The 27979-nt window shown below is 40.2% G+C and overlaps 3 protein-coding genes across 5 annotated transcripts; 1 reads left to right on the top strand and 2 right to left on the bottom strand.

Moving 5' to 3' along the window:
* Window positions 1-166: 166 nt before the first annotated feature.
* klhl36 (kelch-like family member 36) lies at window positions 167-6986 on the top strand. The gene is given in 10 exon segments (XM_018704007.2): window positions 167-2471; window positions 2719-2805; window positions 2994-3188; window positions 3390-3512; window positions 3945-4166; window positions 4247-4258; window positions 4260-4553; window positions 5129-5356; window positions 5841-5998; window positions 6138-6986. Coding segments are annotated over 9 exon segments (1893 nt in total). The 5' UTR covers window positions 167-2471; the 3' UTR covers window positions 6712-6986.
* zgc:56622 (uncharacterized protein LOC326033 homolog) lies at window positions 4615-14731 on the bottom strand. 3 transcript variants are annotated; one of them, XM_051073640.1, is made up of 10 exons: window positions 14408-14722; window positions 12692-12868; window positions 12288-12404; window positions 11692-11769; window positions 11303-11419; window positions 10870-10982; window positions 10529-10616; window positions 10361-10444; window positions 8707-8789; window positions 4638-4880 (listed from the first exon to the last, which is right to left on the bottom strand). In XM_051073640.1, exons 1-10 carry the CDS (start codon window positions 14495-14497, stop codon window positions 4742-4744), a joined length of 1086 nt encoding a protein of 361 aa, XP_050929597.1. In that variant the 5' UTR covers window positions 14498-14722; the 3' UTR covers window positions 4638-4741. The 3 variants fall into 3 exon arrangements, with proteins under 3 accessions (XP_050929598.1, XP_050929597.1, XP_018559531.1); XM_018704015.2 differs by lacking the exon at window positions 4638-4880 and adding an exon at window positions 8034-8617 and having other exon boundaries at window positions 14408-14720; XM_051073641.1 differs by lacking the exon at window positions 12692-12868 and having other exon boundaries at window positions 4615-4880; window positions 14408-14731.
* A 1751-nt stretch (window positions 14732-16482) lies between these two features.
* On the bottom strand, window positions 16483-26636 carry tat (tyrosine aminotransferase). The gene is made up of 12 exons (XM_018704021.2): window positions 26469-26636; window positions 25122-25411; window positions 24646-24750; window positions 24291-24358; window positions 23806-23964; window positions 22573-22711; window positions 22400-22452; window positions 18438-18590; window positions 18228-18356; window positions 17865-17948; window positions 17452-17550; window positions 16483-17331 (listed from the first exon to the last, which is right to left on the bottom strand). The coding sequence occupies exons 1-12, from the start codon at window positions 26471-26473 to the stop codon at window positions 17191-17193; spliced, it is 1425 nt and encodes a 474-aa protein (XP_018559537.1). The 5' UTR covers window positions 26474-26636; the 3' UTR covers window positions 16483-17190.
* Window positions 26637-27979: the final 1343 nt, after the last annotated feature.

Genomic DNA, 27979 nt, shown 5'->3' with positions numbered 1-27979 from the left:
CTAACCAACATATCTGCTAACAAGGACAGAGACTGAAATTGTTTGGTGAGTTTAATATGTAAAACACAATGTAAACAAAGAATACTTGATGATATCCTTCTCAGGGACACAATTCAAGGTTTAATCTGAAGGTAAAATAATTACTTCCGGTTTTTCTTTTACTCAATTGCGCAAGCTGACAAGCACGATGCACGATCCACCAGTTTTATTTCGGTTGTTTCATTTCACTTCATTTTAACTCATCACATTTGTTGCTGAATGCCAATGAGGGACTTTTAATACAACCACCCAGATACACAAAACAAAGCTGAACAGTTAACAACTGCTACATAACATACTGTAATATGCTGTTTATTGCAACATTCTTAACAGTGTGGGTACACCACAAAACTGGAGTGGCAACCATACACTTTAATTCAGTACAAACTATATACAGCAACATAATACAGTGTAGTATTTGTCATTAGGGGTGGGGGCTGTATGTGTATGTCTGTATCCACATGAAGTATGAGGCTCTGTGGTGGAGTATCAGGGCTGGATGGTCAGACAGCACAGAAGTCAAAGGTCTCCTCTCTCCTGCTTAGGGTCCTAAATCCACCCGCTCTATCAGCTCTGTAATAACTGACACTGATCAGGACTGAGAAGAAGACCACCAGCTGAGCTCCGTGGCTCCCGGTTGTTTATTACTGCATCATCCTGCCACCTGCTGGTCCAAACAGCCCATCACACTAGCCTGTGCGCCTGAATGGTGCCTGTAACTGTGGTGTTTACGGTAGGCTACACACTGGTTATATGATTATGTTAGAAAAGAATGATCAGCTGTGAAAAATCAGAATCACATGTCCATCTTCATGTTCATGTCTAGTCCGCCCAGTCGAGGCAGACAGCTGACCCCCTGAGCCTGGTTCTGTCAGAGGTTTCTACCTGATAAGAGGGAGTTTATCCACTCCACTGTCATCAAGTGCAAATAATATTCTAAAAGAGTATAGTGTTCTATATGAGCCTTTGGTGCTATATAAATAAAGTCTAATTTTACAAACGCAGTCAAGTTAGAAGGTTTGGATATGTTCATTTATTTATTCAACACCTCACACGTAAGTCATCAAGACAAGGTGTCGACTGATTATTGGTTATGAGTCTGACTTGCTCTTTGATGCCTAATAAAATGGAATAATTTCCCCCTCGATATTTTACATTTTTCATTATTAGGCAGAGTCTGGCAAACTTAAAATAAATTATACGTGTTCTCTGTTGGTGAATTGTAGCAGCTCAGTTTGTTGCTCCAATTGTTCCACATCCACTGATCACTCAGGAGAGCCTTGTCTGCAGTGGATTTTGGTTCTGCTATATTTTTTTTAATTCGGGAATGGTGGGGGGATAAACTTTTGCTCTAGATATATTATTTGGGGAACTTTTAATTGTTACATCGCTACATCATTTAAATAATAGTTTCTGAGACTGATTTATCCCATTTTTGATCTGTGCGATCAGACCTCATATCTCTTGCATCTTGAGAAGTATAATCTGGACAATGTATATTTTTAGCCACATTCTTTGGGGTATTTTTTTTTTTTTTTTTTTTTTTTTTTTTTAAACAAATGTGCTTCATTGCAGAGAAAGATACTGTGACTTTATAGCACAAAATCTCAGTGTGTTTCCATATAATTTCATGTGAAGAGTGGGAAGCATTGAAGACTGTGGTCTTTTCTTCTCATAGAAGTCAGTGACATTTTTAATCTGATTTAGTGTGTAGTTCTTCTGTTTGCACTCACATCATTAATGAAATAAATGTACTTTATAAGTTGTATAAGGCCTTCTCACCAGTGCTGGGCATGGAATAATTCAGTATGTTTAAAACTTTAGGAAATATTGCCAGTATTGAATGTGCTCACAAAGCTGGTTGTGATTGGTCCATTTAGCTGCGTCTTGGATTTTTTTAAAAAACAACTCCTTTAAGATCATGGATACATCCATGATTAAGTTAGCCATTGCCAGTTTAAACATCCGGTTGAAAGGTTTTAGATATAAGAATAAAATAGAAAAATAAGAGGGTGACAAAAATTTAAAGTAAAGCTGACATTAACAATTACATTTTTAGAGATAGCCGGCTCCTCTGTCAGGATCTGTTCCTGTCTATATACGTTCATTTTTTCAATTGTCAATTAAATGTTACAATAGTTTAGGAGTCATGTGACTTTTGAAAAATTATTTTGAAAATATACACCGGAAGTGTAATGTTTTTTTTCAGGCTAGGTGACGATAGGTAGTGTGCAGCTATTTCTTTGCCTTATCAGAATTTACTCACATGATTATGTGTCTGTGTTAAAAGACAGTTTCCAGGTTCAGTCACTGACGTTTTATTTGGGTTACGTCCTGTGAAAAGTAGCTGTTTGTCCTTCTTGTGCTCAACTGCGGAAACGAGAGATGCTGCTGACTGTACAATCGCCTGCCGATCCACCAAACCTCAAAATGTAAGCACCAGGCAGTTTATAACAATGGGAGCTTTCTGGACTTTAAGAAGAAAGTGACATGGACACAGTGTCTTGTCTTTAGCTGTTTGACTGTGGTGTGGGTCTGTGTGTTGGTTTTCTAGTCACAGTGGACCGCAGCTGTTCTCCATGTTTACTTATGTGTAACTGGGGACATGAATTCTATAATCATACCAAAGTGCATGTGTGTGTGTGTGTGTGTGTGTGTGTGTACACGTGTGTACTATAGATGATGATACCTGCCTCAGGGGACATGATGGACAATACTAAACCGAGCCGTGTGTGTCGGCCTCAGAGGATCAGTGAATCGTCCAAGGTCAGTGTGCGTGCGAGAGAGAGAGATAGACATATGTAAATGCATAGAAGGGAGTGACTGATGTGACATTCAGTCAGACCTGTTAGGATCAGTCTCACTTTTTAGTACCAACACTGAGTGATCTCCATGTTCACCCCACGTGATATGTAGTGCAGTGTAACTAAAAAAAAGTGTTGTTGAGTTGGCAGGTGTTCCGATGGGTGGACCAAGCTGCAGAGGTGCTGCAGGGTCTTAATGAGCAGCGGCAGCACAATCAGTTTTGTGATGTGGTGCTGGTGGCCGATGAGCAGCAGGTCCCTGCTCACAGAGCTCTGCTGGCCATCTCCAGCCCATACTTCCATGCTATGTTCACCCTGGGCATGAGGGAGGAGCACCAAGAGGAGGTACATCAGATGCAAAGAAACTTTTCTGGACAGGAAACATCAGGGAATCATAGATCATCAGTTAGAGTTGTTTCAGTGTCACTTCATTATTTCTCTGATAAAGACAGTCCTCTCACTTTCTCTGTCTCAGTGTATATGTCAAACATTAATAGTGAAGTCACTCCATGTCCAACTCCTCATCAATCTCTGTTATGTTTTGAGGTGGAGCTGGTTGGAATGTCCTACATCGGTCTGAAGGCTGTAGTGGACTTCCTGTACAGTGGAGAGCTGCAGTTGGATGGAGGAAACATCGACTATGTGCTGGAGGCTGCCCACCTTCTACAGGTAAGAAAATGTGTCCTTTCTGTTCTACACATGATGTTAGATGCTCACAACAGTTTTTGAACCTTTGCAGGTTAAATTTGCAGATGGACAGATGGACAATCAACTCAAGAGTGACAAAAGTTGAGGCTTATAATGAGGGCAGGGCTGGAAGGGGAAGCATGAGAACAAGTTCAGTTCTCAGTAAATAATTGAACTGAATGTTTGATCCAGTAAAAGGCACAGTCAGTCTCAGTCAGTCCCTATTTAAATTGTTTTAAAAAATGAAAAAAGAAAATAACAGTAAAATTCATTATGATGGCAACAAAACCTTCATTATTAAACAACATGAAACCAAAAACATCTCTGTCTCCATCCTCTGATATGAAGATGTGTCTCATACTAGAATATCATAAAAAATGTTAAATGTTCAAAGTCGAAACTGCTCTTGTTCAGGTGTGGCGAGTGGTGGATTTCTGCTGCCAGTACCTGGAGCGAGAAGTGAGTGAAGACAACTACCTGTACCTGCAGGATCTTGCTCTGCTCTACAGTCTCGAGCGGCTGGATGCCTTCATCGACCACTTCATTCTAACACACTTCGCTACACTCTCCTTCACCCCTGAGTTTCTTCACAACATTCCTCTACACAAACTCTGCTCCTACCTTTCCAGTGGCCAGGTAAATCCTCCAGGTGTGTTATCTGCTGAGATTGAAACAGAACTCCTCAGTGATCTCAGAGCCCCTCTCTTCATCATCAGGTTCAGCACGATCGGCGAGCAGGAGCTTCTCCAGGCCGCCATGGAGTGGCTCAGCCAGACTCCTGAGCGGACGGCCCATGCTAGACAGCTCCTCTCCCACATCCTCTTCCCCCTGATGCCTGTGGTGGACCTAGTGAGCCGGGTATTTCCGGCAGTGCAGGCCCTACTGCCAGAGGAAGCCGGCTGTGAGGCCCTGGTGGAGGAGGCTCTTGAGTACCACGCCAGTCCCAGTGCCCAACCACTTCTGCAAACAGGACGCACAGCGCTGAGGGGAGGAGTAGAGCAGCTGCTGCTGATTGGCGGAGAGGTACAGATTACTTTGAGAATAGATGTAGATGTTATTAGTCCCCAAGGTTTACTGTTAAATTAAAGGTGTTGTTCTTTCTTGCTATAAAATTATATTACTGAATTTATTCTTGGTCAAGTAGTTGAAGTCACAAGAATGAAGACTTGAGATGTGATTTAGGATTAAGAGACTTTACTTGAAAGCAAAAATTATAAAAAGACATTTAAAAAAGTCTTAAATCTTGACCTGTTTGGGGCGCCCCCATAGCCAAATGGTTGGGGTGCGTACCACATGGGCTTAAGTGCCTTGAGCAGCTGGTCCCTGGATCGACTCCTGGTCTGGCCGGATCTTTAAAAAAAAAAAAAATAAAATCTTGACCTAGTAAAATCTTGGTGAAGTTTAAAATAAGATAACAGGTATCCATGCCCCCTTTAGCTGTCTGAGGACAGCATCTGAAATCTAAATCACTACTTACAGCTGCTTTTGTCTGATAGCTTTTTCTTAAATTGTAACTATTTATTTATTTATGCTATTATTATTATTTTATTTTATTTTATATTATTTATTCTTGTGTCTTCCTGTCTTTACTTCTTGAGGTGTCAGAGTTTGGAGAGGAGCTGAGTGCCAATGTTTGTCGGCTGGATGGTGAAACAGGAAGTTGGGAGGTGGAAACAGAACTGCCAGCCCAGCGGAGCCACCACTGTCTGGCAGTACTGGGGGGCTTCATCTTTGCTGCAGGTGGCAGCTCGTCCAGGGACAATGGTGGAGACGCCGCCTGTAACCTGCTGTACAGATATGACCCCCGCCACAACCAGTGGATGAGGGTACTTCACCAAACAGCCAGTTACATTCTTCCTCGTTAGATAGTTCCACTTTACAAATTAAAGGTATATTACACACATAGGACGTAAAGATTTGGATGTGCTCAGGCACTAACAAAATTACTGGAACATTCTGTGGAGGTGTTAGGGCAGAAGGAAATTCCCCACCCTCCAGCAGCCAGGGCTGTGGCCTCTGTCCCATTCTCATGAACACAATATCTCAGTAACACCTGAAGGGGATTTCTTGAAATTTAGTACAAACATTCTTGGACTAAAGAATTGAAGATTTGGTGGCCAAAAGTCAAGGTCACTGTGACCTCATAAAACAGGTTTTAGGCCATAATGTAAGAATTCACACACTAATTAACAGCCGCTGGTTGGTGGAGGCATACAATCGCAAGTCTGTAATTCAAGTTACCTCCTGTCTGTTGTTGACGTTTTGCAGCTAAATAGCCCAGACAAAGTGACAGTATGATGTTTTTTTCAGGGTGCTCCAATGAACCAGGGGCGAGTGGATTTTTACCTGGGAGTAGTGGGAGAGTGTCTGATCGCTGTGGGTGGGAGGAATGACACTGGAGCTTTGTCCTCTGTGGAGGTTTATTGCCCCGCTGAGGACTGCTGGTCCTATGTAGCAGGACTGCCCAGGTAGGAACACAAGTTACTACTGGGTCTGCTGTTTCATGGGGAAAGTTCTCTGATGGATGGGTGGTTGTGAAATTTGGTGAAGCTATTAAAGCTTTTTAAATAATTGTACATTTGTCTCTTTGAATTCTGTGTTTTCTAGGTTTACTTACGGTCATGCAGGAACGGTCCACGATGGTATGGTCTACATCTCAGGCGGCCATGACTATCAGATTGGCCCATACCGCCGAGATGTCCTGAGTTATAATCTATCACAGGACAGTGATGTCTGGGTGGAATGCCAGGCCATGTCTGTGGCCCGAGGTTGGCACTGCATGGCCTCCCTCAACCACCTCATCTATGCCATTGGGGGCAGTGATGACCACGAGGACACCACAGAACGCTTCGACATCCTGCAGGTTGAGTCCTACGACCCACGCAGTGGCCAGTGGACCCAGGTGGCAGGGCTGCTGCTGCCAAACAGCGAGGCAGGTATTGCAGTCTGGGCAGGGAAGATCTATGTGCTCGGGGGTTACAGCTGGGAGAGCATGGCTTTCTCCCGAGCCACTCAGGTATATGACCCTGAAATAGGTTCATGGTCTAGAGGGCCTGACTTGCCAAAACGTATCGCAGGGGCCTCAGCATGTGTGTGCACTGTAAAGCCCTCACCATCATCACTCTCTCCAGAGAAGAGGAAAATCGGACAAAGAGCAAAAGGAAGGTCACACCCCACATAACAACACTGATGAAGGATTCTCTCTTTTGTCCAGAAATACAAGGCCTGACTTTTGACTTAAAGAGAGAGTCACCCTCTTCTAATGGGAGGTACATTTTTTGTTACGTCCCCTACACAACTATGAGGTGCCCAGAGGCACTGCAGTATCACAATAAAGGAGAGGAGGGGCAGTAATGCTAACCACTGAATTGACCAGTTTCTTTGGTAGATACATAATAAATGTATGTTTGCAAAAACTACAGTCTGTGAACTGCCTTTGCATTCACAGTTCTCTGACAGTGTGTGTCTCTGTGTCTCTAAATGTTTGCTTTAGCATTAAGGCACCTATATGTCTTTTTAAAGTGAGGAAATCCGAGGTTGTAGAAACTCAAAGACTGGAAGGAAGGGTAATATTAAGAGTAAATCTGCAAGATGTGTTTAAGGGTGCAAGTTGTGATTGTACTCTCACACTGTGGTCTGTGCTGTGGACAAATAATCTGTATCATACATACCAGTTGGCCACCAGGAAGGTTGACTTAACAATTAAACCTGAATTTATTTCAGTGTCATTCATTTTGAAATTTATGCTACACACAAAATGACGTGGACCAGCACCTCTTTTAACCACAGTTAACTGGTTGGTAACCAGCAGACATCTGGTGTTTGTGTGAAATATGTCCTATAATTGATCCTTAAATTGCTACCTATTAGAAGGCAGATAAAAACATAATTTTTGTTTGTTCACAAATGATAGATGAAAACACAGATTGTGATGTTTCAGATTTTGAGAGACATGCTCCAGGTTTTTGCCCCAGCTGCAGTTATCTAATCAACCACTGAACCCTTCCCTTGAACAGCGATTGTCCAATCATAGCTTAGCAACTGCAAGGAGGCACTAGAATTAATTTTCTCCACACTGCAGTACAAGAACAATGCTTTATTTCCTGTCCTCTACATGGATCATGTGGTGAAGATATTAACAGTGTTTTCTGTCAACTCATGGAGCTAAATTAGCTGGCTACAGCTGATAAAATCTGACCATGACAACTGTCAAAAGCCTGCAAAATGATATAAGTAAGGGGGCAAACAGTCAGTGGCAGAGGTATGCAGGTGTACATTCATTTATGGAACATATCCTGCAAGAATTAAACGTAATCAATGCACTGTACGCCTGAGAATTAGTACTGTATAAACAGCCAGATTTGTTGCTTCCTCTTAAGTATTGGGTCCGGTGACAAACATGGTGAGCCACATTCCTTAAAACAAATCACTGCAGTCCCTTAAAAGCCTCATTTCAGTTCCAATGTATGTGTGTTGTCAGAAAAAGACACAGTAGCCACTGTCTCTGGGGTACAGACCTACATTCATTTAAAATGTTATTTATAAGGACAGATTTAAACTGAAGACCATTGTTTACTCAAAGTTACACACCAAAGCGCAAATTCTCAGTGAGAATTTCTTACATTTTTCAAGGTCCACCCAGCAATAACTAACTAAACACAGTGTATGTGGTGTATATAATGAAATTATAATATGCTCAGCATTGTACATTGTAATAAAATTTCCTGTAAGTGTAACTTGTCCTAACTTGTCCTTGTGTCAACAGAAACATAAATTACTTTATTCACAATAGGAAAACATAAAAAGCAAGCATCTCAGTTTTAAACAGAGTAGAAAAGAGCTTATCTATACCCTGATATATTCAATACATTCACATTTGGAAATATAATTATCTTCAGCATCACATTTCTTCATTATTAGGTAAACAGGTCACTGGTGAATTACAGTGTGTGATACTGTATGTAGACTACATGTAGCTGGTCTGAGTCTTGTTGATGTTTATGGTATTAGTAGATCCAATTTGTCATCTTTTATATTCACTCTTCTGGCAGTTTCATACAAAGGGGTAGTATGGATGAGACTTGATTCTTAGAAAGAAAACAGAAAACACGAGTTCCTACACAAGTAGGTGCACATTGCAGAAGACTTTTGGTATAATGGCTGTGTGTTTACTCACTCGTCAAGCCTGCAGGCCTTCCACCCTCGGTCCAGTCCTCTCAGTGCTGTCATGTCCTCTTCAGCCAGACTGAAGTCGAAGATCTGCACAATACCCCACCAGCAATGAAACAGATTTTGAGAAGAACATTTTACAGGCAGTCATATTGATGATCATTATGTTTTTATTTTTTATTAATTTTTTTAAAAGTATTTTTTGGGGCTTTTTCGCTTTATTCATAGGACACTGAGAGAGACAGGAAACAGGGAGAGAGAGTGGGGGAATGACATGCAGTACCGGGGTCTGCCTGCTCAGACCACTAGGGCCCACATGGTACACGCTCTAACCATTTGGCTATGAGGGCGCCCCGATTATGTTTTTATTTGTAAAGAAATCATAGACAATAGTGTTTTATTTTCTCTGAAGTACAACTATGAAAGCTATATTTATAGTGGTTATATCTAGTGGTTTTGGTTAATTGGTGACTCTGAATTGCCCATAGATGTGAATGTGAGTGTGAATGGTTGTTTGTCTGTTGGCCCTGCAATGGACTGGCTATCCGTACACGGTGTACCCCGCCTCTTGCCCACTGACAGCTGGGATAGGCTCCAGCCACCCTGTGACCCTTAACAGATAAGCGGTATAGAAATGGATGGATGTACTTTGGACGCCAACGCAAGTTCAGGCTGGCGACAATAGTGGCATCTATGAGAGAGACAATGAGAGCTATGAGATCTTCTGTACACCAGGGCTGTATGACTTGAAAGCAGGCAGGTGGCAGGTGGCTACCAGAACTCATGCTAGGGGCAGGATCAAACAGGAGGCTAACCAACTCAGGGATAGGTAACAGGTTAACAAATCCAAGTCTCACTATCTGGGGTGCTGGCTGCACACTAAGTGAGTGGAAGGCAGGCTGGAGGCTAGCCAACTTGGAAGCAGGCTGGAGGCTCGCAGGTCCAATGCTAGTCAACTTGGAGACAAGCCGGAGGCTAGAATTATCAATACAGGAGGACTGGGAAACTTGAAGACTCCATGAACTGGGGCAGGATGATGCAAGCTCTGTGGTTGCAGAGATCACAAACAATGATAAAAAAAAAAAAAAAAAACTTCATCAACCAAAGGTCCTGAAGTGACTTGGTGGATCGCTAATACCAAAACTGCATCCTTTTGTTCTAAGCTTGGCAGTAATATGGAGGCACTCTGGCATATGACTCCTTTAGTTCCTCCTCAGAGAATGTCACCTCCACAGGGTCCAAGTCTGACCAGATCATATTTTGGTGTATGGAGCATGGGCAGGGAGGACTTAAATCCAGAAACAACGAAACAATTGCTAAAGCGTGTAACCTTGTAAGCAAACAAGGAGGCAAGCATGCAGGCAATAGGCAAGGTGCCAGGTGGCTATAATGGCAGCAGCAGTAAACGGCATGAAGAATGAAACATTGAATTGTTCTACAACCTGGCAGCAAGTAGGTGGAACAGACAGGTTTAAATTACAGGCTGGGTAATTGGGAAACTGGGAACAGGCGACAGGGAGGAAAGTCTGAGCACATATAATGGGCAGATGGAGAGTGGCAGGAGATGAGCAGAATGGCCAAAATAAATGGCTGGGACAGATATCAGATGGTGACAGACAGATAAAGAGGATAAAGAGCAGAGAGGGATGGAAAGTTTTTACCTTTGTGTTTTCAAGAATGTGATGAGACTTGTCACTCTTAGGAATGACTGCAATACCCTGCTGCACATGGTACCTCAGCAATACCTGGAGAGTACCACTGTTACTGATTTATAAAATACACATGCACATTGGCACACAAATACAGTGCACACACTGACACACACTCACCTGTGCAGAGCTGCGTCTGTGCTTTTTGGCTATATCTGCAACGACTGGGTCCTCCAGGAGTTTATATGGATCAGTGTCTTCTCTGATCCTAAGATTAATAAAAAAAAACAGATCACAGGATTTTTCATTCACAGGATCAGTAGCCTCGGCTAAGGATAGTGGTTTGATCCCTGGCTCCCTGAGTCTGCATGTTAAAGTATCCTGGGACATGATACTTAACCTCAAATTCATTACCAAAGTGCTTTGAGTGGTCCAGTTACAGGATGACAGGTATCCAGGTGCTTGATTCATTTCTAATCATCAGTTTGAGTTACTAGTGTGAGTGATGCTGTGTGTCTTACAACTCTGGAGGTCGTGCAGGTGAGCCAAAGGGGCTGTAGGCAACCAGGGCAATGTTCTTGGACTTGCAGAACTCTATCATCTCTGTCTGCACCAGGTAGGGATGTAGCTCCACCTATGGGTGATATAAAAGTAAACACCTGTGCATGCTGATCTGAACAGAAACAAAGTTTCTGAAGTTGAATTTAGTTTCTGAAAGTAGTTTGGGTTATAGAAAAGAGGTGATGTGCTATTTGGTAAATACAGATAAAAGCAGGTGTACAGTTGTTTCTAATGAAGTGCTTGGTGAGTGTATTAGGCAAGCCATAAGTTATTCAGACACAGTAAAAGAAAGCAACCCTAACCTTAATCCTAACATGGGTTCATAAGGAAATAAGACTGCTCTAAATTAACAGACTTTCTCCTGCTCATGTCAATAGAAAAGTTATGCAGTACCTGATTAACAGCAGGGGGCACCCTGCACAGAGCAAGAAGTCTCTCCAGCTGCAGGATGTTAAAGTTGGACACACCGATGCTCTTCACCTTCCCTGAAACTTGCAGTGCTTCCATCCCCTGCAAATACAACAGATAGTGTCAGTAAACACATTTACCAGCCACTCTGAAAAGTTTCTAAATCTTCCTATGCTAGGTGAATGAAGCTACACACTAGAGAAAAAACTCCAGGAAAGACTAGAGAAAATCAAATTCAACTTGTAGGAAAAAAGTGTTTACGTAGTTAACTTTTCTGTAGCTGTGATTACAAACTATGTAGAACTGCATTTATTAAAAAGCAGGTAGACACATACCAGTAGACATGCAAACAGAGAGAGTACATGAGTTCTTACCCTCCATACATCTATATAGTCTTTGTCAGAGGTCAACATCTTTCCATCCTTTTTCGGGAAAAGCTCATCACCCATTTTCTAGGGAGAAATTGTAAGGGTAAACAAATGTAGGTAAAGATGCAGCATGTGGCCTTAATGTTGCTTTCCTTTTTCAAAGATATTTAGCAAATTTAATACTTAAGTTACCCTTAACCTGCATTAAGTTAGATTTTTTTTTTATATTGGACAACAAATAAAACACAGATAAACCCACTGCTCACCTATCTGCCCAGGACCAAACAGCAGACCAAGTGAGCAACTAGCAGCTTAAGACCCAGATATATTTCTATATATTTGCATACTTAATACAGTGAGACAAGACCAACACAGAAACCACATTTACTGAAACTACATTTTACTGGCGGTAAGAAACACAACTCTAATTCTGTGAGTTTGGTTTGGAGGGTTTCTGCCCCCTGATGGTCAAGAATCATTTAACACAGCTTTAATACATTTATTTTAAGAACTGGGGCTGAAGGGCCAAGGATCTCTCAGACAGGGCAGGATAAGGGGTAGTAAATTTTTAATTCTGTTGTAGTTTTGGATGTTATGTCAACCTTTAGCCCAACAGGGAAATGCACAAGGTAAAGATCCAGGTAGTCCAACTGGAGATCATTCAGGGATTTTTTTAGGCATACAGGGATGTCCTCTGAGGCATGATGGGTACACCACAGCTATAAAGAACATGTAGAAAACAGGAGGGTAAATAGCAAAACACAATAAAATCAAATACCATATATAAGGCAGCATATTAAGCATGAAAATAAAATCAGAAGTTTTGTTTTGCGAAAAATCAGGACACATTTACAAATCCCCTCCTTGTCCATGTTCAAGCATGGTTTGGGTGTGACAGATGTTTTTTCCTCCTCTCCTCTTTGCAGTTAAAAAAAAGACAAAATGTGTAAACCAGTGTGGTGAATTCCCCCTCATCGTGTTGCACTCCCGGCCCTGCAGCACCCACCTTACTGACAATGAACATGTCCTGACGCCTGATGATGCCCTGCTCCATCTTGGAGCGCAGAGCCTTGCCAATATCCAACTCATTGTTGTAGCTGTAGGCTGTGTCTATGTGGCGGTAACCAGCAGCAATTGCAGTCTCTACGGCGCCCTGGACTGAGGTGCGGGGAAGACTGGAGGACTGCACCAAATAGAACACTTAAAAAAAAGACTTTTCACTCAGGTTTGAAACCATAAAAACTTCACTTGTCTCAGCACTGTTCCATAACTTTCATCCAGGGAGTGTCTCTCCAATCTGATCTAACATGTTTACTAGAGGCTGCAAATCTTCTCAGGAATGATCAGTTTCTAGTTCTTATGTAAAACATAGTGGGGTCCAAAGCGAATGGGAAAGTGGTCTCAGACTTTTGGACCATACTGTACCAGTACCTTTTCTAATGTCTCAAACTTCCTATTGTGTGGCTGAAGAAATCATTTGCTCACTTTTGATTGATGATCAATACTTTTCTTACATCTGTCTACAGCGACAGCCTGCAGCTGAAACTGGAAACAGGGATAACAGGTAGCCTGGCTCTGTCCAAAGGAAACAAAATCCACCTTCCAACTAGAGTCTTGTCATCACTGTGAGGTTGCCTGGTATATATCAGCTGTTATCAGTAAACTGGCTGCAGGAGGTGCTGGTAGGGAGATATTGTTATCTTTGTACAGAACCATGCTAGCTGTTTCCCCATTAATGCTAAGCTAGCTGGTTGCAGCTTCACATTTAACGGACTGACATGCGAATGGTACTGATTTTCTCATCTAACTCTCGGCAAGGAGGCAAATAAGTTTCTTTCCCAAAATGTTGAACTATTGCTATAAGATTTTCCAAATTCAAGGTAGTTGAAGTTTTACCGTGAAACTGCTGCCACAACACAAAAACAATCAAACGCAACATAAAAATATAAACATTATTATTAACAATAAATAAAACATTGAAAGATAGCAGTGTAGGAACAACATGCACATCATTTACGGTTATGAACATGCAGACAGTTAGATAAAATATCCTCATCCATATCTCCTGGAAAAAAGTCAAATTCTGTTGGTCTTTGAGTTTTTGATACATGAAGCAGCACACTAAGCTTTGGGTCTGTGGCCTTTATTATACCATTGCAGCATATCAGAAAGTCTGTTTATAAATTTAAAGAAAAGGAACAGGGCTGTAAGATCTGTCTGAAGTCCTCATTTATTTATTAATCAAGAGACCTCAAGTTATAGAAGGTTAAGGTTAAGATCAGGTCCTAACACAGCTCAGATTTTTGCAGGGTTTTGTGTTAAAGGAACAGAGCTACATTTCAGGAAGTACACTTATTTGTGTTCTTGTCAAAAATTAGATGAGAGGATGAGTCCCACTTTCATGTATACGCATTATCAATGAAACTAGAGCCAGAGGTTAATTACTAATCACCAAGGATGGAGGCAAGCAGCTCATTACTCTGAACATTAGTTAGAGTCAAGTTGTTTCTGGCCATTAAGTAATTGACTCCATTACAACAATGTTGAACTATCCCTTTAACAAAGTAGGTGGGATATGTATGATAGTCTGACTGATTCCATTCAGTAAAATACTCTGACGAAAACCAACGTCTCTACAAAGCATTTGGTTTTGCAAGAAAACCGATGACAACTGACTGGATTCTTTACAGTATAAAGTAGATAGAAGAAGTATTGAGGCTACCTTCCATGTCCCCAGACCCAACACTGGCATTTGGTTGCCGTCATTCAACTCTATGGTCCTGGCCACCTGTGCGTCTTCCATGGAGTACATTTAACAAACAACACAATGAACGCCTCAGCACAAACTCATACACTGTCAGAACTTCCTCTTCTTTCCTCTCTAACTTCAACTGCTGAGTCAATGTCCTTACTTCTTCTTTGATGAGTTTGTTTCTCTATCTCATGTGTTTCTTTCCTTCTATCTCTCTCCTTTTTCTTCCCCTCTCGCTGTATCTTTCTCTTTCCCTTTCTGCCTTATCAGTTGAGTGGTTAATCATTGGACAACACACAAAAGTACTGAAATCACTCACTAAGTAAGGAGGAGCATGTTGCAAAGGTCACTTTTCTCATAGCATAGGGGTAACAGTGCACACACACATACACACAGGGACAGGGTCACATTGTGAGAAAACTCTGCTGTAATATTTCCTTTTCAACATTAGATGGTGATATTGTACCATGCAGCTACAAAACAAATTATGAAGATTTGTAGGGTAAGAAAAGCATCATAATGACACATACTAAATAATGAAAAATATATTTCACAGCAACTGTAGAGAGATAGTTGATGTTATTTTTAGACCTTTGTTATTTTGAAAATACACTGGCCTTACAGGACTTATAGGAAGGTTGTTCAGTAAGTACTGAAATTATTTTCAAATTAATACATTTTTGATGCTTAGAAGAAAACATTGCAGAGCGTAGCTTGCTTTTCACTGAAACAGAAACATGAGGGAAACTCAAGAGACAAAGAGTGAAGGACGGAGACTAATATCCACTGGTGACAGGAAGACAACAGGACACAGGTCAGAGTGGGTCAATAGAGACAGGAAGTAAAACTATAATGGACACAGAAGGAAGATCATTTCAAATTAAAAAAGGAAACAACTGAAGATTCCAGAGAATTGCATAGAAGGAGAGTATGACACATATTAGTTTCAGATAAACTTTAGAATATATTTTTGCACAAAATCAGTACCATAGGTTTCACCTCGCTTACTGACACACTAACAGCATTATGAAAGGATATTTACAATGGTTGGTATGAATAGGAGGGATGAGTTCAATAAGAAAAATCTGTTTCAATCTACATATGGCCACCTGACTATTGCTTTATGACAGACTTGAAAAATTGTGAGCCTGTCCTTTAATGCAAACCTCAGAATATCTGTTTGGGAAATGTGTGTATTTCTATTTAAGTTATTATTTAAAGTTTGTAAGATATTATTCTTAAACGTAAAAATAATATAAAAGCAGTGATTCTCAACTCAAGATGTTTCAAAGAATAATATTTACCATGTTCACTATCTTAGTTGAGTGTGTTTATGTGCAAACATTTTACAATCAGTCCTACACACAAAGCACAGCAGAGGCTGATGGGAATGACATTCATTTTGCAGATATTTGGCCATAACTTTTGGGGGCTTCAACTTTTTATTGAGGACTGCCAAAGTTATTACAGTTCATTCTGAGGGGGAGCCACTCAACAGCAATCAATCCAGCAATGGTGGCACTATAACTAAAGTCTGTGCAAAATCCAACAATCCAACAAGTGGATATTTTGTGGCTCAGGAGGTAGTGCTGGTCCCCCACTGATCAGATGGTAAGTGGTTGGATCCCCAGTTCCTCCAGTACGCATGCTTAACCCCAAATTACCTCCAGTGGCATACCATCAGTGTGTGAATGTGTGTGTATGTGCTTAGAGCACTCTATATAGATAGAACAAGTGCTGTATGAATGTGTGTTTGAATGGGTGAATGTGACCTGTAGTGTGAAGCTCTTTGAGCTGTCAGCACGATGAGGGAAAAGCACTATGAAAGTATTTATGCATTTAACACAGGTTTCTGGATGGGTTCGTGTAAGATCATCAAATGTGTAATTTGTAATTTGTAAGACTTGTTGTGCATGCAGAGTGCTTCATTGTGAGAGTCTACTCATGATCGGTGTTCAGAACTTCTCTTGTAAAACAAAATGTGAATCTAAAAATCCAATTATCTTCCTCAGTTATATCAGATTTCTTATATCAATCAACAGCAGTCATATCAACATGTTTTTATTAGGTAACTATCAGAAATTGTAAAAATATATATGTCCTTCAATATGACATAATTAACATACAAAAATTTACAGAGAAAGTTCTGCTAAGCATTCCCATACAATCTCAGTCTCTGCTCTGAGTTACTTCCTAGCACAAGCAAAGTAAACAGAAGATTATGAAAACATAATGTTTATAAAAATGAAAATTGAATATATGTATATATTTCTTCTAACTGTGGATCAGAAAGTAAAGAACAGGCATAAAGTATGAAAATGTCAGCTGGTGTGTATGATCCTACAAGAGGTTACATTACATAGGCATACAGAGCATTACACAAATTATATAAATACACAAAAATAAGTAAAGGTTAATATAAGTTGCCTGTATAAAATATAAATATTAGGTCTGCTCATTTCATATGGTTTACATCAAAAAATTTCACCATGAATGGACCACCAGATATGATGTCTGCAAGCTTTTTGCTGCCACAGTGATACAATATTAAAACAGTTTGACATGATATTTCTTTAACTTCATAACATGGTGGAATAAAACTCTAAAGTTGATTCCATCCGTTTAAACCAGTGAGCCAAAACATTATGACCACATACAGATGAAGAGATTATCTTGTGACATTTGGACGGAGACAGTTTATCTTTTGGCTTTGGTCTCCACAGGGTCCAAGCTGTCAGACTGGTTCAGCTCCATCACTGGTCTAGATCATTGCTGTCACGGCTACGGGGCCGATAGTGGCACTGGCAAAACTCCCTGATCCGACCACAAGCCTCCACCATCATCTCCTCCGGCACTGTCACCACGATGCGGAAGAAGTTAGGATACTCAAATGCCTGGCAGAGGACAGAGGCATTAAAGTGATTACACACAGTTTTATTCTAAACATATGTGTATGTACAGATGTGGGACCAACAGATTAATAATCCACAGTGACAGGAGAGATGGTGTCTTACTGAGGCAGGCAGACAGAAGACCGACTGCTCGGTCACCAGCTGCTCAGTGAAGTCCACATCGTTCTTAAAATCTGGAAAGTGATCCATGTCAATCCCCACCTGGACAAATGTGCACACACACACAAAAAACCCTTAAATGTATATAATAAAAACTGTACACTGAAACAAGTAGATTGAGATATGTGAAAACACTGAATCCTACATTTGTATCCTATGTAATGTAATTCAACAGCATCTTTTGTTAGAGCCTCCATCATGTGATGGCAGGTGACTTTATCCTCTGACAACAAAAGTGAACTTAATGTGTAAAATCTCTGGAGTGCCCCGTTTAACTTCAAAGTCATCTTGACATAAAAAAATATTTGCATGTGTGCCCACGACCAGAATAAAACACACACACTTTTGGTACTGACCATGAGGTACATGGCACCTGAGGGCATAACAGGGTTCAGGCCTGGGACAGTAGACAGCTCATTGAAACAAATCTCGGAGTTGGACTGAGGAAGAGAAAGAGAAATCATCAGTCTCATGTGGTACATATCACTGTAAGTCAAAATAGAAATTATATCTACATTGAGCTGCCATGTTCAGAATATTGACATTTTCATATTTTAACCAGGGTATTTGACAATACATCATACTTAAAATCTTAATTATACATAGTATAATGGAGCACAAATAACAGAGCCCAGGTAAGGCTCAGCTGAGGGACTTGTGTCCACAGTATCATTTATTCAGAACTTTGATCAAAGTATAAGTCCAAGTAAAATATTAACCTTTAGGAAGCTGATGGTGTTGTTGTAGAAGCACTGAGGTGTGTTATTGAGGATGCTCTCCAGCGCTCCCTGGACAATGCTGCAAGCTCCCAGAATACGTTGGCTTAGTTTCACCAGCCCCTGTCGAATCTGCAGACGACACTTGTGTCAGTTAGGGTTAGGGTTAGGGTTTGTGTATTTTATTTAAAACAAATACATAAAAAGACATACGTCATATCCAAATATATCATTCCTGTCATGGATAAGGATCCATCCCATCCTCCAACCAGGGACCAGCCAGCGTTTAGCCAAGCCACCACAGGACAGGATGGGAACGTCACTGCTGAGAGATGCCATGGAAGGACAACTGCAGCCGGGAAAAACCTAAAGACAACAGGAACACAATGAAAATATGTTCAGATGGCAGAATCATCCATGGTCATGGGTCACCATTACATTGAGTAATAGTGGGCATGAGGGTAAATCATATTTTTGGAGCTCAAATGAAACTTTTTCAAAAAATGTAAACACCAAAGGTCAAGTACATGATATGTTTGGCATTCAAGTGGATTAAACAACAGTCAACAAAAAAATCCAAAATATCTCCACAGGGCTCTGTCAGTGTGACATACAATGTCACCGTATGTCATAAGTCTAGTTGATATGTATCCATATTCTTTGTATTAGTATCATACTTGAATCTGTGCTCCTTTATCAGCACTGGTTTCTCACATACCGACTGTGATTTTAAATAATCTTAGCAGATTTCCAATGACACTGATATTTATGTTTACTAAACAAACACATTCAAAGAAGTTTAAATGGTTAAAGCAGCATGAATCAACATGTCTGGCCAATAGAGGTCAGCAGAACAAACTGTAAACACAGCATCATTGGTTTAAAAAGTGGATATGGCTAACGCGTTAGAAATCACTGCATATTTACACATCCAGCAGATAGACAGCAACATAACCAGTGTTTGGATTTTCCGAGTGCTGCCAGGTTAGCTCTGTTTTGATCATGACCAGCTCCTGTGAGCTGCAAAATGCTTCACTTCACTAGCTAATTGGTATTTTTGTTTGATACTGGGAAGTTCAATCACAGTTGGTCCATCAGAGGTAAAACCTGCTGCAGTTGATGAGGTTGTTAAGGGACATGAGAGAGAAACAGTTGAGCTGACGCCGTGAACACTTAATAAAAAGTATAATAATTAAGAAAAAGCTTTTAAAATTATAGATTGATACAATTATCCAGTTGAGAGAGAGAGAGAGAGAGAGAGAGAGATGGTACAATAACACAGTATCACAGTGACCTATGTTCCACCCACAGAAAGCTGGTTCTCATTAAAGCCATACAATATCCTTGACATTGAGTGGGGAGCGGCCCCGTATCCTATTGGTCAGGCTGCTATGAATGATGTAACAGCTATGTACATTTGAAATAACTCTCTAATTTAAAGCAATTTTTGGCTTGTGGTTGTCTGAGCTTACATGACATGCAGAGATTCCCCGACCCCTCCCCTTTTTGAAATCAAATACGAGTTAAGCGAGACTGAGACTACATTAAAACTTCATGATCAGTATGGACAGAGCCAGAGGGTGTGAAACACTGAAAAAAATTATCAAACATGGTGCAGTTAACAGCTGTTTCAGTTAAGTACAAATATATGAATTAAAGGTGTGACACAGAAAATACTACAGTCTGCAAGTTTAATATAATAATGAATGACTTTCCAGCTCTTACACATACATAAGCACAGAGCACACTGTAGACTGTGTACAGACATGTTGTAAAAACATATTTACTGCTGAGGTCAACACTCAAGTCATAAAAGAAAGGCCTGACCACCACACCCCCAACCAAACTCTCCACCCACCACACGCCCCCTTTTCCTCTTAGGTTCCTGCTGCTCCAAAACCTGACATCTGAATAAATTGCAAACACATGCAGCCAAAAATGTGCAAAGTCATTCTGGTGTGCTTGTGTTCAATGTGAAATGGTCAGATGGTGGGGGGTGGGGTGGCTGTGTGTGTGTGGATGCACCCAACAACCCTGACTTGAAATTTTTCCACTCACAACAGCTGCTACAACACAATTAAGTGCAGATACAAGCCTTCAAAATTCAGAGCTGCGTTTTAGTTTCTCTGCCTGTGACTGTGTTTGTTTCTGCTGCCTTTGGGACCTCTCTATTCTCTCTCCTCTCCATATAAAGTACATCTTCACCTTATAACTACAACATCCTCTATCAGTAGAAACAGCTGTGACAGAGACCATCATGCTCTCTCCAAACACCTGGTTTTATAAACATCAAACTTGGTGATTGAATATACCAGATCTCTGTCTGTCCATCTTCAGATCTCATTACTAATTACTACCAATGAGAAGAAGTAGACAATATGTTGCTCAGCAATAAATCCTGATTTGAGAGTATTTTCGATCAGAACAAAAAACAGAGAAATGTGTAGTATTTGGGTGTGAGAAGTATCTTGCTGTTTTTTGGGAACACCTGAGGCTGTGCACTGTGTAGACTATAGTCATGATAAGCTGCTCATTATTCATGTGCTTTCAGACAGAGGGTTTTTGCCACCACCACCTTCATTTTTTTGGTGTAAACATGACAGCTGCTGCAGTCGAAGTTGATGATGATTCAGTTTTTCAACTTGCCATGTGACCATAGTAACCACAGAGTTAACTTACTGGTGTCTGAATTACCTGAATTAACTGTTCATATGTACACAGCCACTGTCAGGCTGTTTGCAGATGAAACTACTCACACTGGCGTAGTTACTTCTGTGACTGTTCTGTTATCTAACTACAACATCCTCCCTGCACTCCCAGAGATGACTGAGACACATGTTCTCTCTCAAAGTTCTTGTCCTAATAAACTCTTATATTTTTATAAATGAACATACCAGACCTGTATTTGTCCATTTTAATATCACACTGCCAATATCACACTGCCAAGATTAATGCTATATGCCACAACATGCTGATGTAAAAGAACACAGCTGAATACAGACCCAAAACTGAAGCAGGTGAAGTGACTACAATATTCAGTGAATCAAAGGCTAAAACATTTTTGGGACATCACCCATGGTTTGTATTGATCACCTTATCAGAATGGAATCTAAGTGGAAAACCACTGGACCAGACAACTCAACTCTTACCTTATCTCCACTTTTTAATGAGCTAGCAAACATTCATTCTGCCTGTGTGTGAGTGTGTGTTTTTGTGTGTGTTCCTGTCTGTCCAGTAGTTGATGTGCATGTGTATATTTGTGTACATGTTTGCATGACCTTCAACTGAAGTTTGACCAGTACAAAGTTTTCAAGGCTGACTGTGATGTCAACACTTTGGACTGGATGTTCTGACTATGTTGTTTTCTGACCATCAGTTTGGTCATTTTCATGCTTAAAGAGTTGATTCACCCACTATCGATTTCTGCCTCCATCCCAAGACACGATGGATGATTTTATGATGCTCACAGCAGTGTTACCTTTGAAGAAAAAAAATTAACAACAACATCTCTGGTCTCTGGCCTCACCTCTGAATATTTGTGGACACTAAGCACCAAATACCAAATATCTTTTTCTCCTAATTTAAAATATGTGATTCTCACTGTATGGAACTCACTGACATCATTTGATGTAAAGTAACATGATGCAAATGTTTGAAACAACTGAATCTTTATAATGACATTGACAAAGAAACTGTGTTTACTGCAGATCAATCACACTAATCACACTGTGGCTGACTTAAGATTAATAAAGGTGCAAATACAGATCTGGTCTATTGGTTTGGTCCATCCCCAGCAGGAACATCTGAGCTATCTCTAAACCTGGGCAAATCAAATCCACACCATCTAGAATAAAGACAGAATAAGTAAATTGTTTCTTAAGAGCGGCACCTCTGAATGTGCATTTCATGGACCATCATTTGACAAAACTCTACTACATTAGACCTGGGTGGCCTTACTGGTTGCTGCTCCCAGGCCTCATTCACAGCACATTGCCCCTAATCCCCCTTGTGCTGATGTGGGGTTGTCCCCTTGCCATCCAGAGCCAGGGCAAATACCACCAAATAGACACAGCCTCTGCTGTTACTGTGTTGAATAATGTGCCTCGCTGATGTTACAGAGGGCCGAGCCAACCTGTACTGAGATGTGACTTGTGCTTGTGTGTAGTTGTACTCACCATATCACTGTAGATTTCATCAGCCAGGATTGGAACACAGTGTTTGGAGGCCACTGAGAAAAAATGTCATATTTTTGTTAATATAATTGACGAAATGTTCACTTCTGACTTTGACTGTGATGTCAATGAAAAAGCTTTTTGAGAAAGCAGAGTGGGGCAGAGCTGCAGCTAACCTTTGAGGATCTTCTGCAGGTGTTCCTTGCTGAAGACGGAGCCACACGGGTTGGATGGATTAGTAACAATCAGACAGGATGTCCTCTCATCAATCAGGCTCTCCATATGTTGCAGGTCAACCTCCCATGACTTCTCTGGCTGCAGATCAAACATGTATATCAGGATGAGAGCAGAAACTTTATTGTTTTATATGATGATAATACAGCCTGATGATGTTCAGAGACAGCTGCTACTGCAGACATAAGACAGAAATCTGGGTTAGTGTCCTGGAGAATGTCTCAGGTGAAAAGTACATTATCATGTCCTCAATAGCCACTATAAAGCTGTTAACAGTGATACAGTATATCTTTGATGGCCACCACTGATCAAGTTTGTGCTCTTTCATTATAACTATTTTAAAATGACAAACATCAGCTCATATTCATGGAGAACACAGAACAGTGAACATGTATGCACTGCTGTTCCACAGGTCTGATCTATAATGTCCCACATGACACTGTTGTTTCCTCTCTGCTCCCACATCCTCCTCTCATCAGTGGCCTGATTTACACATACAATGTCTGTTTAAGATGTTTTACCATACTGCTGTATTATTCTATTGTCCTTCAGTCACTTCAACATGTGAAATGTTTCTTTGTCCAGGAAACAGATTGACTCCCTTGAATTAAAACATCTGCTGATATGCTGATTTACAAGATTTTAATGTGTTTGATGGCCAACTAATCTATTTTATATACAATTATATGGTCAGTGTTTTGAAGTTTGTTCTTGATGAACAGCTTGAGATCTGCTTTCAGTCTGCAGAGCTGTAAAGATCATCCTCAACTACAAACAGTATACAGTTTGATTTCTGCAGCTTTTATGACATTTTCAATATTTTCCGAGCATTTTTTCCAAAACAAAACAAAATGCACAAAATGGTGAAAAAAGAAACCTGAGAGAAAATGTTAAATCTAGTATGATGCTGTTGATGCACTAATCTAAGTGGGTAAGCTGTGGTCTCATGTCTTTACCATAAATGTTTTGTATATGACTTTGACTGTGTGCAATTTTTGATTATATATATATACGTAATGTCAGCCTGGTTGGAAATGTTCACACATTATTCTAAGGTGGTTAGCTCTCATGCTAACCTTACTTACTTTGATGTAACTGCCAGTGGTGAGGCATTCACAGCCAGTCTCACCAAGTGGGGATAATTAGTATAGTCTGGGTTGGAGGGACTTACTTACCAGCAGGTTGTAGAGTTTAACCTTGATACCCATGGAGACAGCCAGAGTCTTATATAAGGAGAAGCCTGGGCATGGGACCAGGATATTGTCCCCTGGGTTACACAGGACACTGATAGCCAGGTCAATGGCCTGACTGCAGCCACTGGTCAAAATCACATCCTGGCGGGAAGAGCATTTACTTTTGAGAACATAGACACTAAAACCATACATGTCTCCATCCATACTGATGCTGCCATCTTACAGTTTCCAGTCTTTGACTTGAATGAAGTCACTGTAACATGTGGAGGAATTTACAAGACACACACTCTATTACAATCTCACTAAAACCTATTTATTGTGATTATAACATTGCATGTGTTGTGTTTATTGCATCATGCCACTGATTATGGTTACAGCCCACTGTGATTCGGACATTGTACTGTAGAACCATGAACAGGCTAAAAAAGCGTGTCAGCAAAGGTATGAGGTATATGAAGAGTGAGCACCTCTGCCTCCAGTGAAGCCTCAGGACAGCTGAAAAAGTTGGCAACCACCTGTCGGCTCTTCAGATAACCTGCCAGTGAACACATAAAGACAGACACACATTAGACCCACAGACAGGGAAAAATCGAATCATGATGTATTGTACTGTATTGTAAATAATGTATAATTTCCACTACATTTCACCCCTTAGGAGCAGAACATGACTAACTGTTTGACTTGGTAAACATGAGCGTGCAGAATATGATTTACTGACATATACACATCTGTACTTCACCTTTCAGGACTAACATAAAATAACACTTCTATCCTTGGTGCAGTTAGAGATGTTTAGTCAGCTTGTTGCTGAGTCTGACTCACCAACAGAAGGAGCGTAACCGTTGTATTTTTGTGAGTCTATAGCATCTTTCATGGCCTGAAGCACTGCATCATCTGTAGGCAGGTTTCCAAACACAGTGGGATCCCCTGTGGAACAAATGTGGTGGTAAGAAATCAGTCAACAGTGTCAAAAAGCAAAAAGTCAACATCCTTCTGGACATGACAAAAACACACATCATGGAATACAGAATTGTAGAGAGAAACTGCATATGAAAAACTGTATAGATAAAAAGCCAGTGGTTGTAAAACTAAATTAAATATATCAGTATAACATGGCACAGTCAGTCAAAATCTTATTAGTAGTATGATATTGTTTCCAATCTTAGGGAGTAATTCAAATCTAACAGGGTAGTTATTCTTTATTGTTTTTCGTCACACACTATTGGACTGTCTCACTGCTTATTTATTAATGAATTAATGATCACATCACAAGTTCAGATATGCGGAAACCATCTCACCTATGGAAAGTGCAATCATGGGTTTATCTGGATTTGGGGTGAGCTTCATCCCGTCCACAATGGCCCTAATGGGATTCAGCGTGTTGTTGGACATCTCTGAAGGCTTCACCTCCCATCTCTGCCTGCGGCTCTTGGCTTTGGCTGGATACAAACTGCCGTTCACACTGACATGGTGGATGCCGTTCCCGTGTACTCCCTTCCCACTCAGGGTTTTGCCATTGACAGTGGTTTTGCCATGGACTCCGTTCCCATTCATCTGAACCAAGTAAGACTTGTTATCCATCCTGGAACTGACAGGGATGATGGACAAGTGTTACAGCAGAAACAGTGATGGAAAGTTACTTTTACTCCATTATATTCTACTTTTTAGTCCTCTACATTCATTTGATTGACACAGTCATTACACCACATTCAGATTTGACTTACAACAATCATCTTCTATTACAGATTAAACTACCAGACAAATAAAATGCTGAATCTGAGACAATTAGCTCCCCCTCAACAAGCTACATCTTTAACATGCTCCCTACATGCTTATGTTTAAAAAAAAACAAAAAACAAAAACAGCTTACAAAATGTATAATAATGTAATACTCATTCTGCATGAGGAGTACCTTTACTTTTGATACTTTACATTTTGTTGATAATAATTCTGTATTCTTATTCGAGTAACATCTTTGATGCAGGTCTTTAACTTGCAACCAGGATGTTTTTCAGTCCTTCATTTACTTAAGCAGAGAATACCAAATATATCTTTTTAAAGAAAGAAAGAAAAGTAAAAAAGAGAGAAAGAAAAAGAAAAAAAGCTGCCCAAATTATTATGAATACATAGGTTCTAGAGGATTTCTGAATGTGACTAATGTTGCTGCTGCATTTTATTATAAATCACAGATTTGTATTTTTTTTTTTTAATTGTTTTTATTTATTTATTTTAACTGAGCTTACTTTTTTCTGACACAAAGATCCCGCAGTGACCCGTTAATCCGCATTATGAACAGTTCATATTACCGGAGTATATTATACAAGTGTTATATTCTCAGGTCTTCCATACATCACTATTTCCTTATTGTGTAAAACAAATTAACTTTGGAACTAACAAAAATGTAAACAAATTTAAACAGATGAAAGACCGCAGGAACCGTTACTGTATCACTGTATCTACTGTGCATGATACTCATCAGGAAGATGGAATTTCTTCTCATGAATATCTCTCTTGCTCCTTATTAATGTGAGGTTAGCTGTTGTAAACATGCAAACAATTTATTTAAATATCCTACAACTCAATCATTTAAATTCATTTTCGGACTGTGATTAATTGAAATGATCAAACTCATATGTTTTACTTACCTCATTGAATATTCAACACAAAGTCTCCAAAAAGCAGAAGCGCAGGTTAATTACATCAAATGAACTGGACGGGACGTATTGAGCTGGTTTTATAGCAAGACCCTGAAAAATGGGTGTTAAACCCGGCCCATATTTCCATTGGTGGAGGCTGAGGGCTGTGCCATTACACCCCTCTTACATCACTAACCAGAACCATACCACCTCAAACCCTTAACGGCATCAATTACCGGGTGGAGGGTAAAGGGGGGTACTGCTCACATGGGACGGGACGCCACGATGGTGTCTGAGGTGCGTCACGCGCACTAGTGTCAAAACCGGAAAGGTGCAACGTGGGAGTCCGTCAACATGGCGCCAAGGACGACATTATTATTACACAAACTGTATATATGTATGAATTATAAAGGTAACCTATAACTGCCACTTCACCAATGAAGGGTCTCCAAATTCAAATTTTATTTATTAAAATGTATTTTATATGAAATATGGTGCAACTGTATCCATATATAAATACAAAGACAATATACAATAATATATACTGTTGTTAAAACTGACTCAAACTCCACTAACTAAAACAGTAAGATGCTGCTTACAGATTAATGCATCAATAATCAATAATTTTGGAAATTATGGAATGGAATATATATTAGTAAAAATGAAAAATAAGTTCTTTTAAATTTTACTAGCATTTTAAGTAGCCTACATTTTGTTAATATATTCACATACTTTTACTCAAGTAAAAGTAGTAATAGCACAATGTAAAACTACTCCATTACAAGTGTCCAGCATTAAAATGTTACTTAAATAAAGGAAAGTATTCTCCCTCCCCTGATGGCAGTCTTATGCAACACCCCCCCCCCCCACCTCACTCATCCATTCCGGGGCTCTCCAGAGTCTGGCCCATATCCAGTCCTCCAGTCATCATGGCAACACAGCGAACACACCACAGACTGCTAATGTTTCAGACAGAACAAACATAATCCTTTCGAATCAATAATATGACTGAATATTGCAGAGCTCTGATTTGGGCTCATCCACAGTTCATAGTCAGCCACAGTTTCCATTGTTTAAATAAACTCTATATACTGAATCTTACTCTTGAATCTTTTGCTATCATCAAATTTCCTTTAACCTTTGTGAAAAGGGAACTTAAGTTAACTTTCCCACACATATGTCTGGCTTAACTATGTTTCCTAGCTACTCACTAACTTTTTCTGTCTGCCTTTTGTAGCAGGACAAGTTGAGTACAGTGTGTTATTAGAACTTTTTGTTTGTTTGTTTGTTTTGCTAAAAACAGCTACGGCTGTGGCCAAACATGACACTTTGAGAAGAATGACGGTGAACCAAAACAGTAAGAGTAGCAACAAAGCTTCTTTTCACATACAGATGTGGTACTCCTCTACTTCAAAGTAAAAATCACAATTTTCTCTGAAATAAGTTCAAACTGACAAAAGTAGCTGACATCCACTCTTCTCTTGTCCATATTTAACAGAACAGACATGTTACTTTGGATT

The sequence above is a fragment of the Lates calcarifer genome, linkage group LG10 (assembly GCF_001640805.2).
Source record: "Lates calcarifer isolate ASB-BC8 linkage group LG10, TLL_Latcal_v3, whole genome shotgun sequence".
Lineage (NCBI taxonomy): Eukaryota > Metazoa > Chordata > Actinopteri > Centropomidae > Lates > Lates calcarifer.
Note: the sequence above shows the minus strand (reverse complement) of the source record. Positions and strands in the feature narration are given on the sequence as shown.

What these genes read in the sequence shown, in the direction of transcription:
- tat (XM_018704021.2), bottom strand. An exon ending in CGGTTACGCTCCTTCTGTTG is followed by an intron (nt 24,359 to 24,645) that starts GTGAGTCAGACT and finishes GTTCACTGGCAG; the next exon opens with GTTATCTGAAGAGCCGACAG. An exon ending in TCTTCTGTCTGCCTGCCTCA is followed by an intron (nt 17,332 to 17,451) that starts GTAAGACACCAT and finishes GTCCTCTGCCAG; the next exon opens with GCATTTGAGTATCCTAACTT.
- zgc:56622 (XM_051073640.1), bottom strand. Translation starts at nt 14,497, where the DNA reads ATGTACTCCATGGAAGACGCACAGGTGGCCAGGACCATAGAGTTGAAT. An exon ending in ACTATATAGATGTATGGAGG is followed by an intron (nt 11,420 to 11,691) that starts GTAAGAACTCAT and finishes TTGTATTTGCAG; the next exon opens with GGGATGGAAGCACTGCAAGT. An exon ending in AAGGCCTGCAGGCTTGACGA is followed by an intron (nt 4,881 to 8,706) that starts GTGAGTAAACAC and finishes TTTTTTTTAAAG; the next exon opens with ATCCGGCCAGACCAGGAGTC.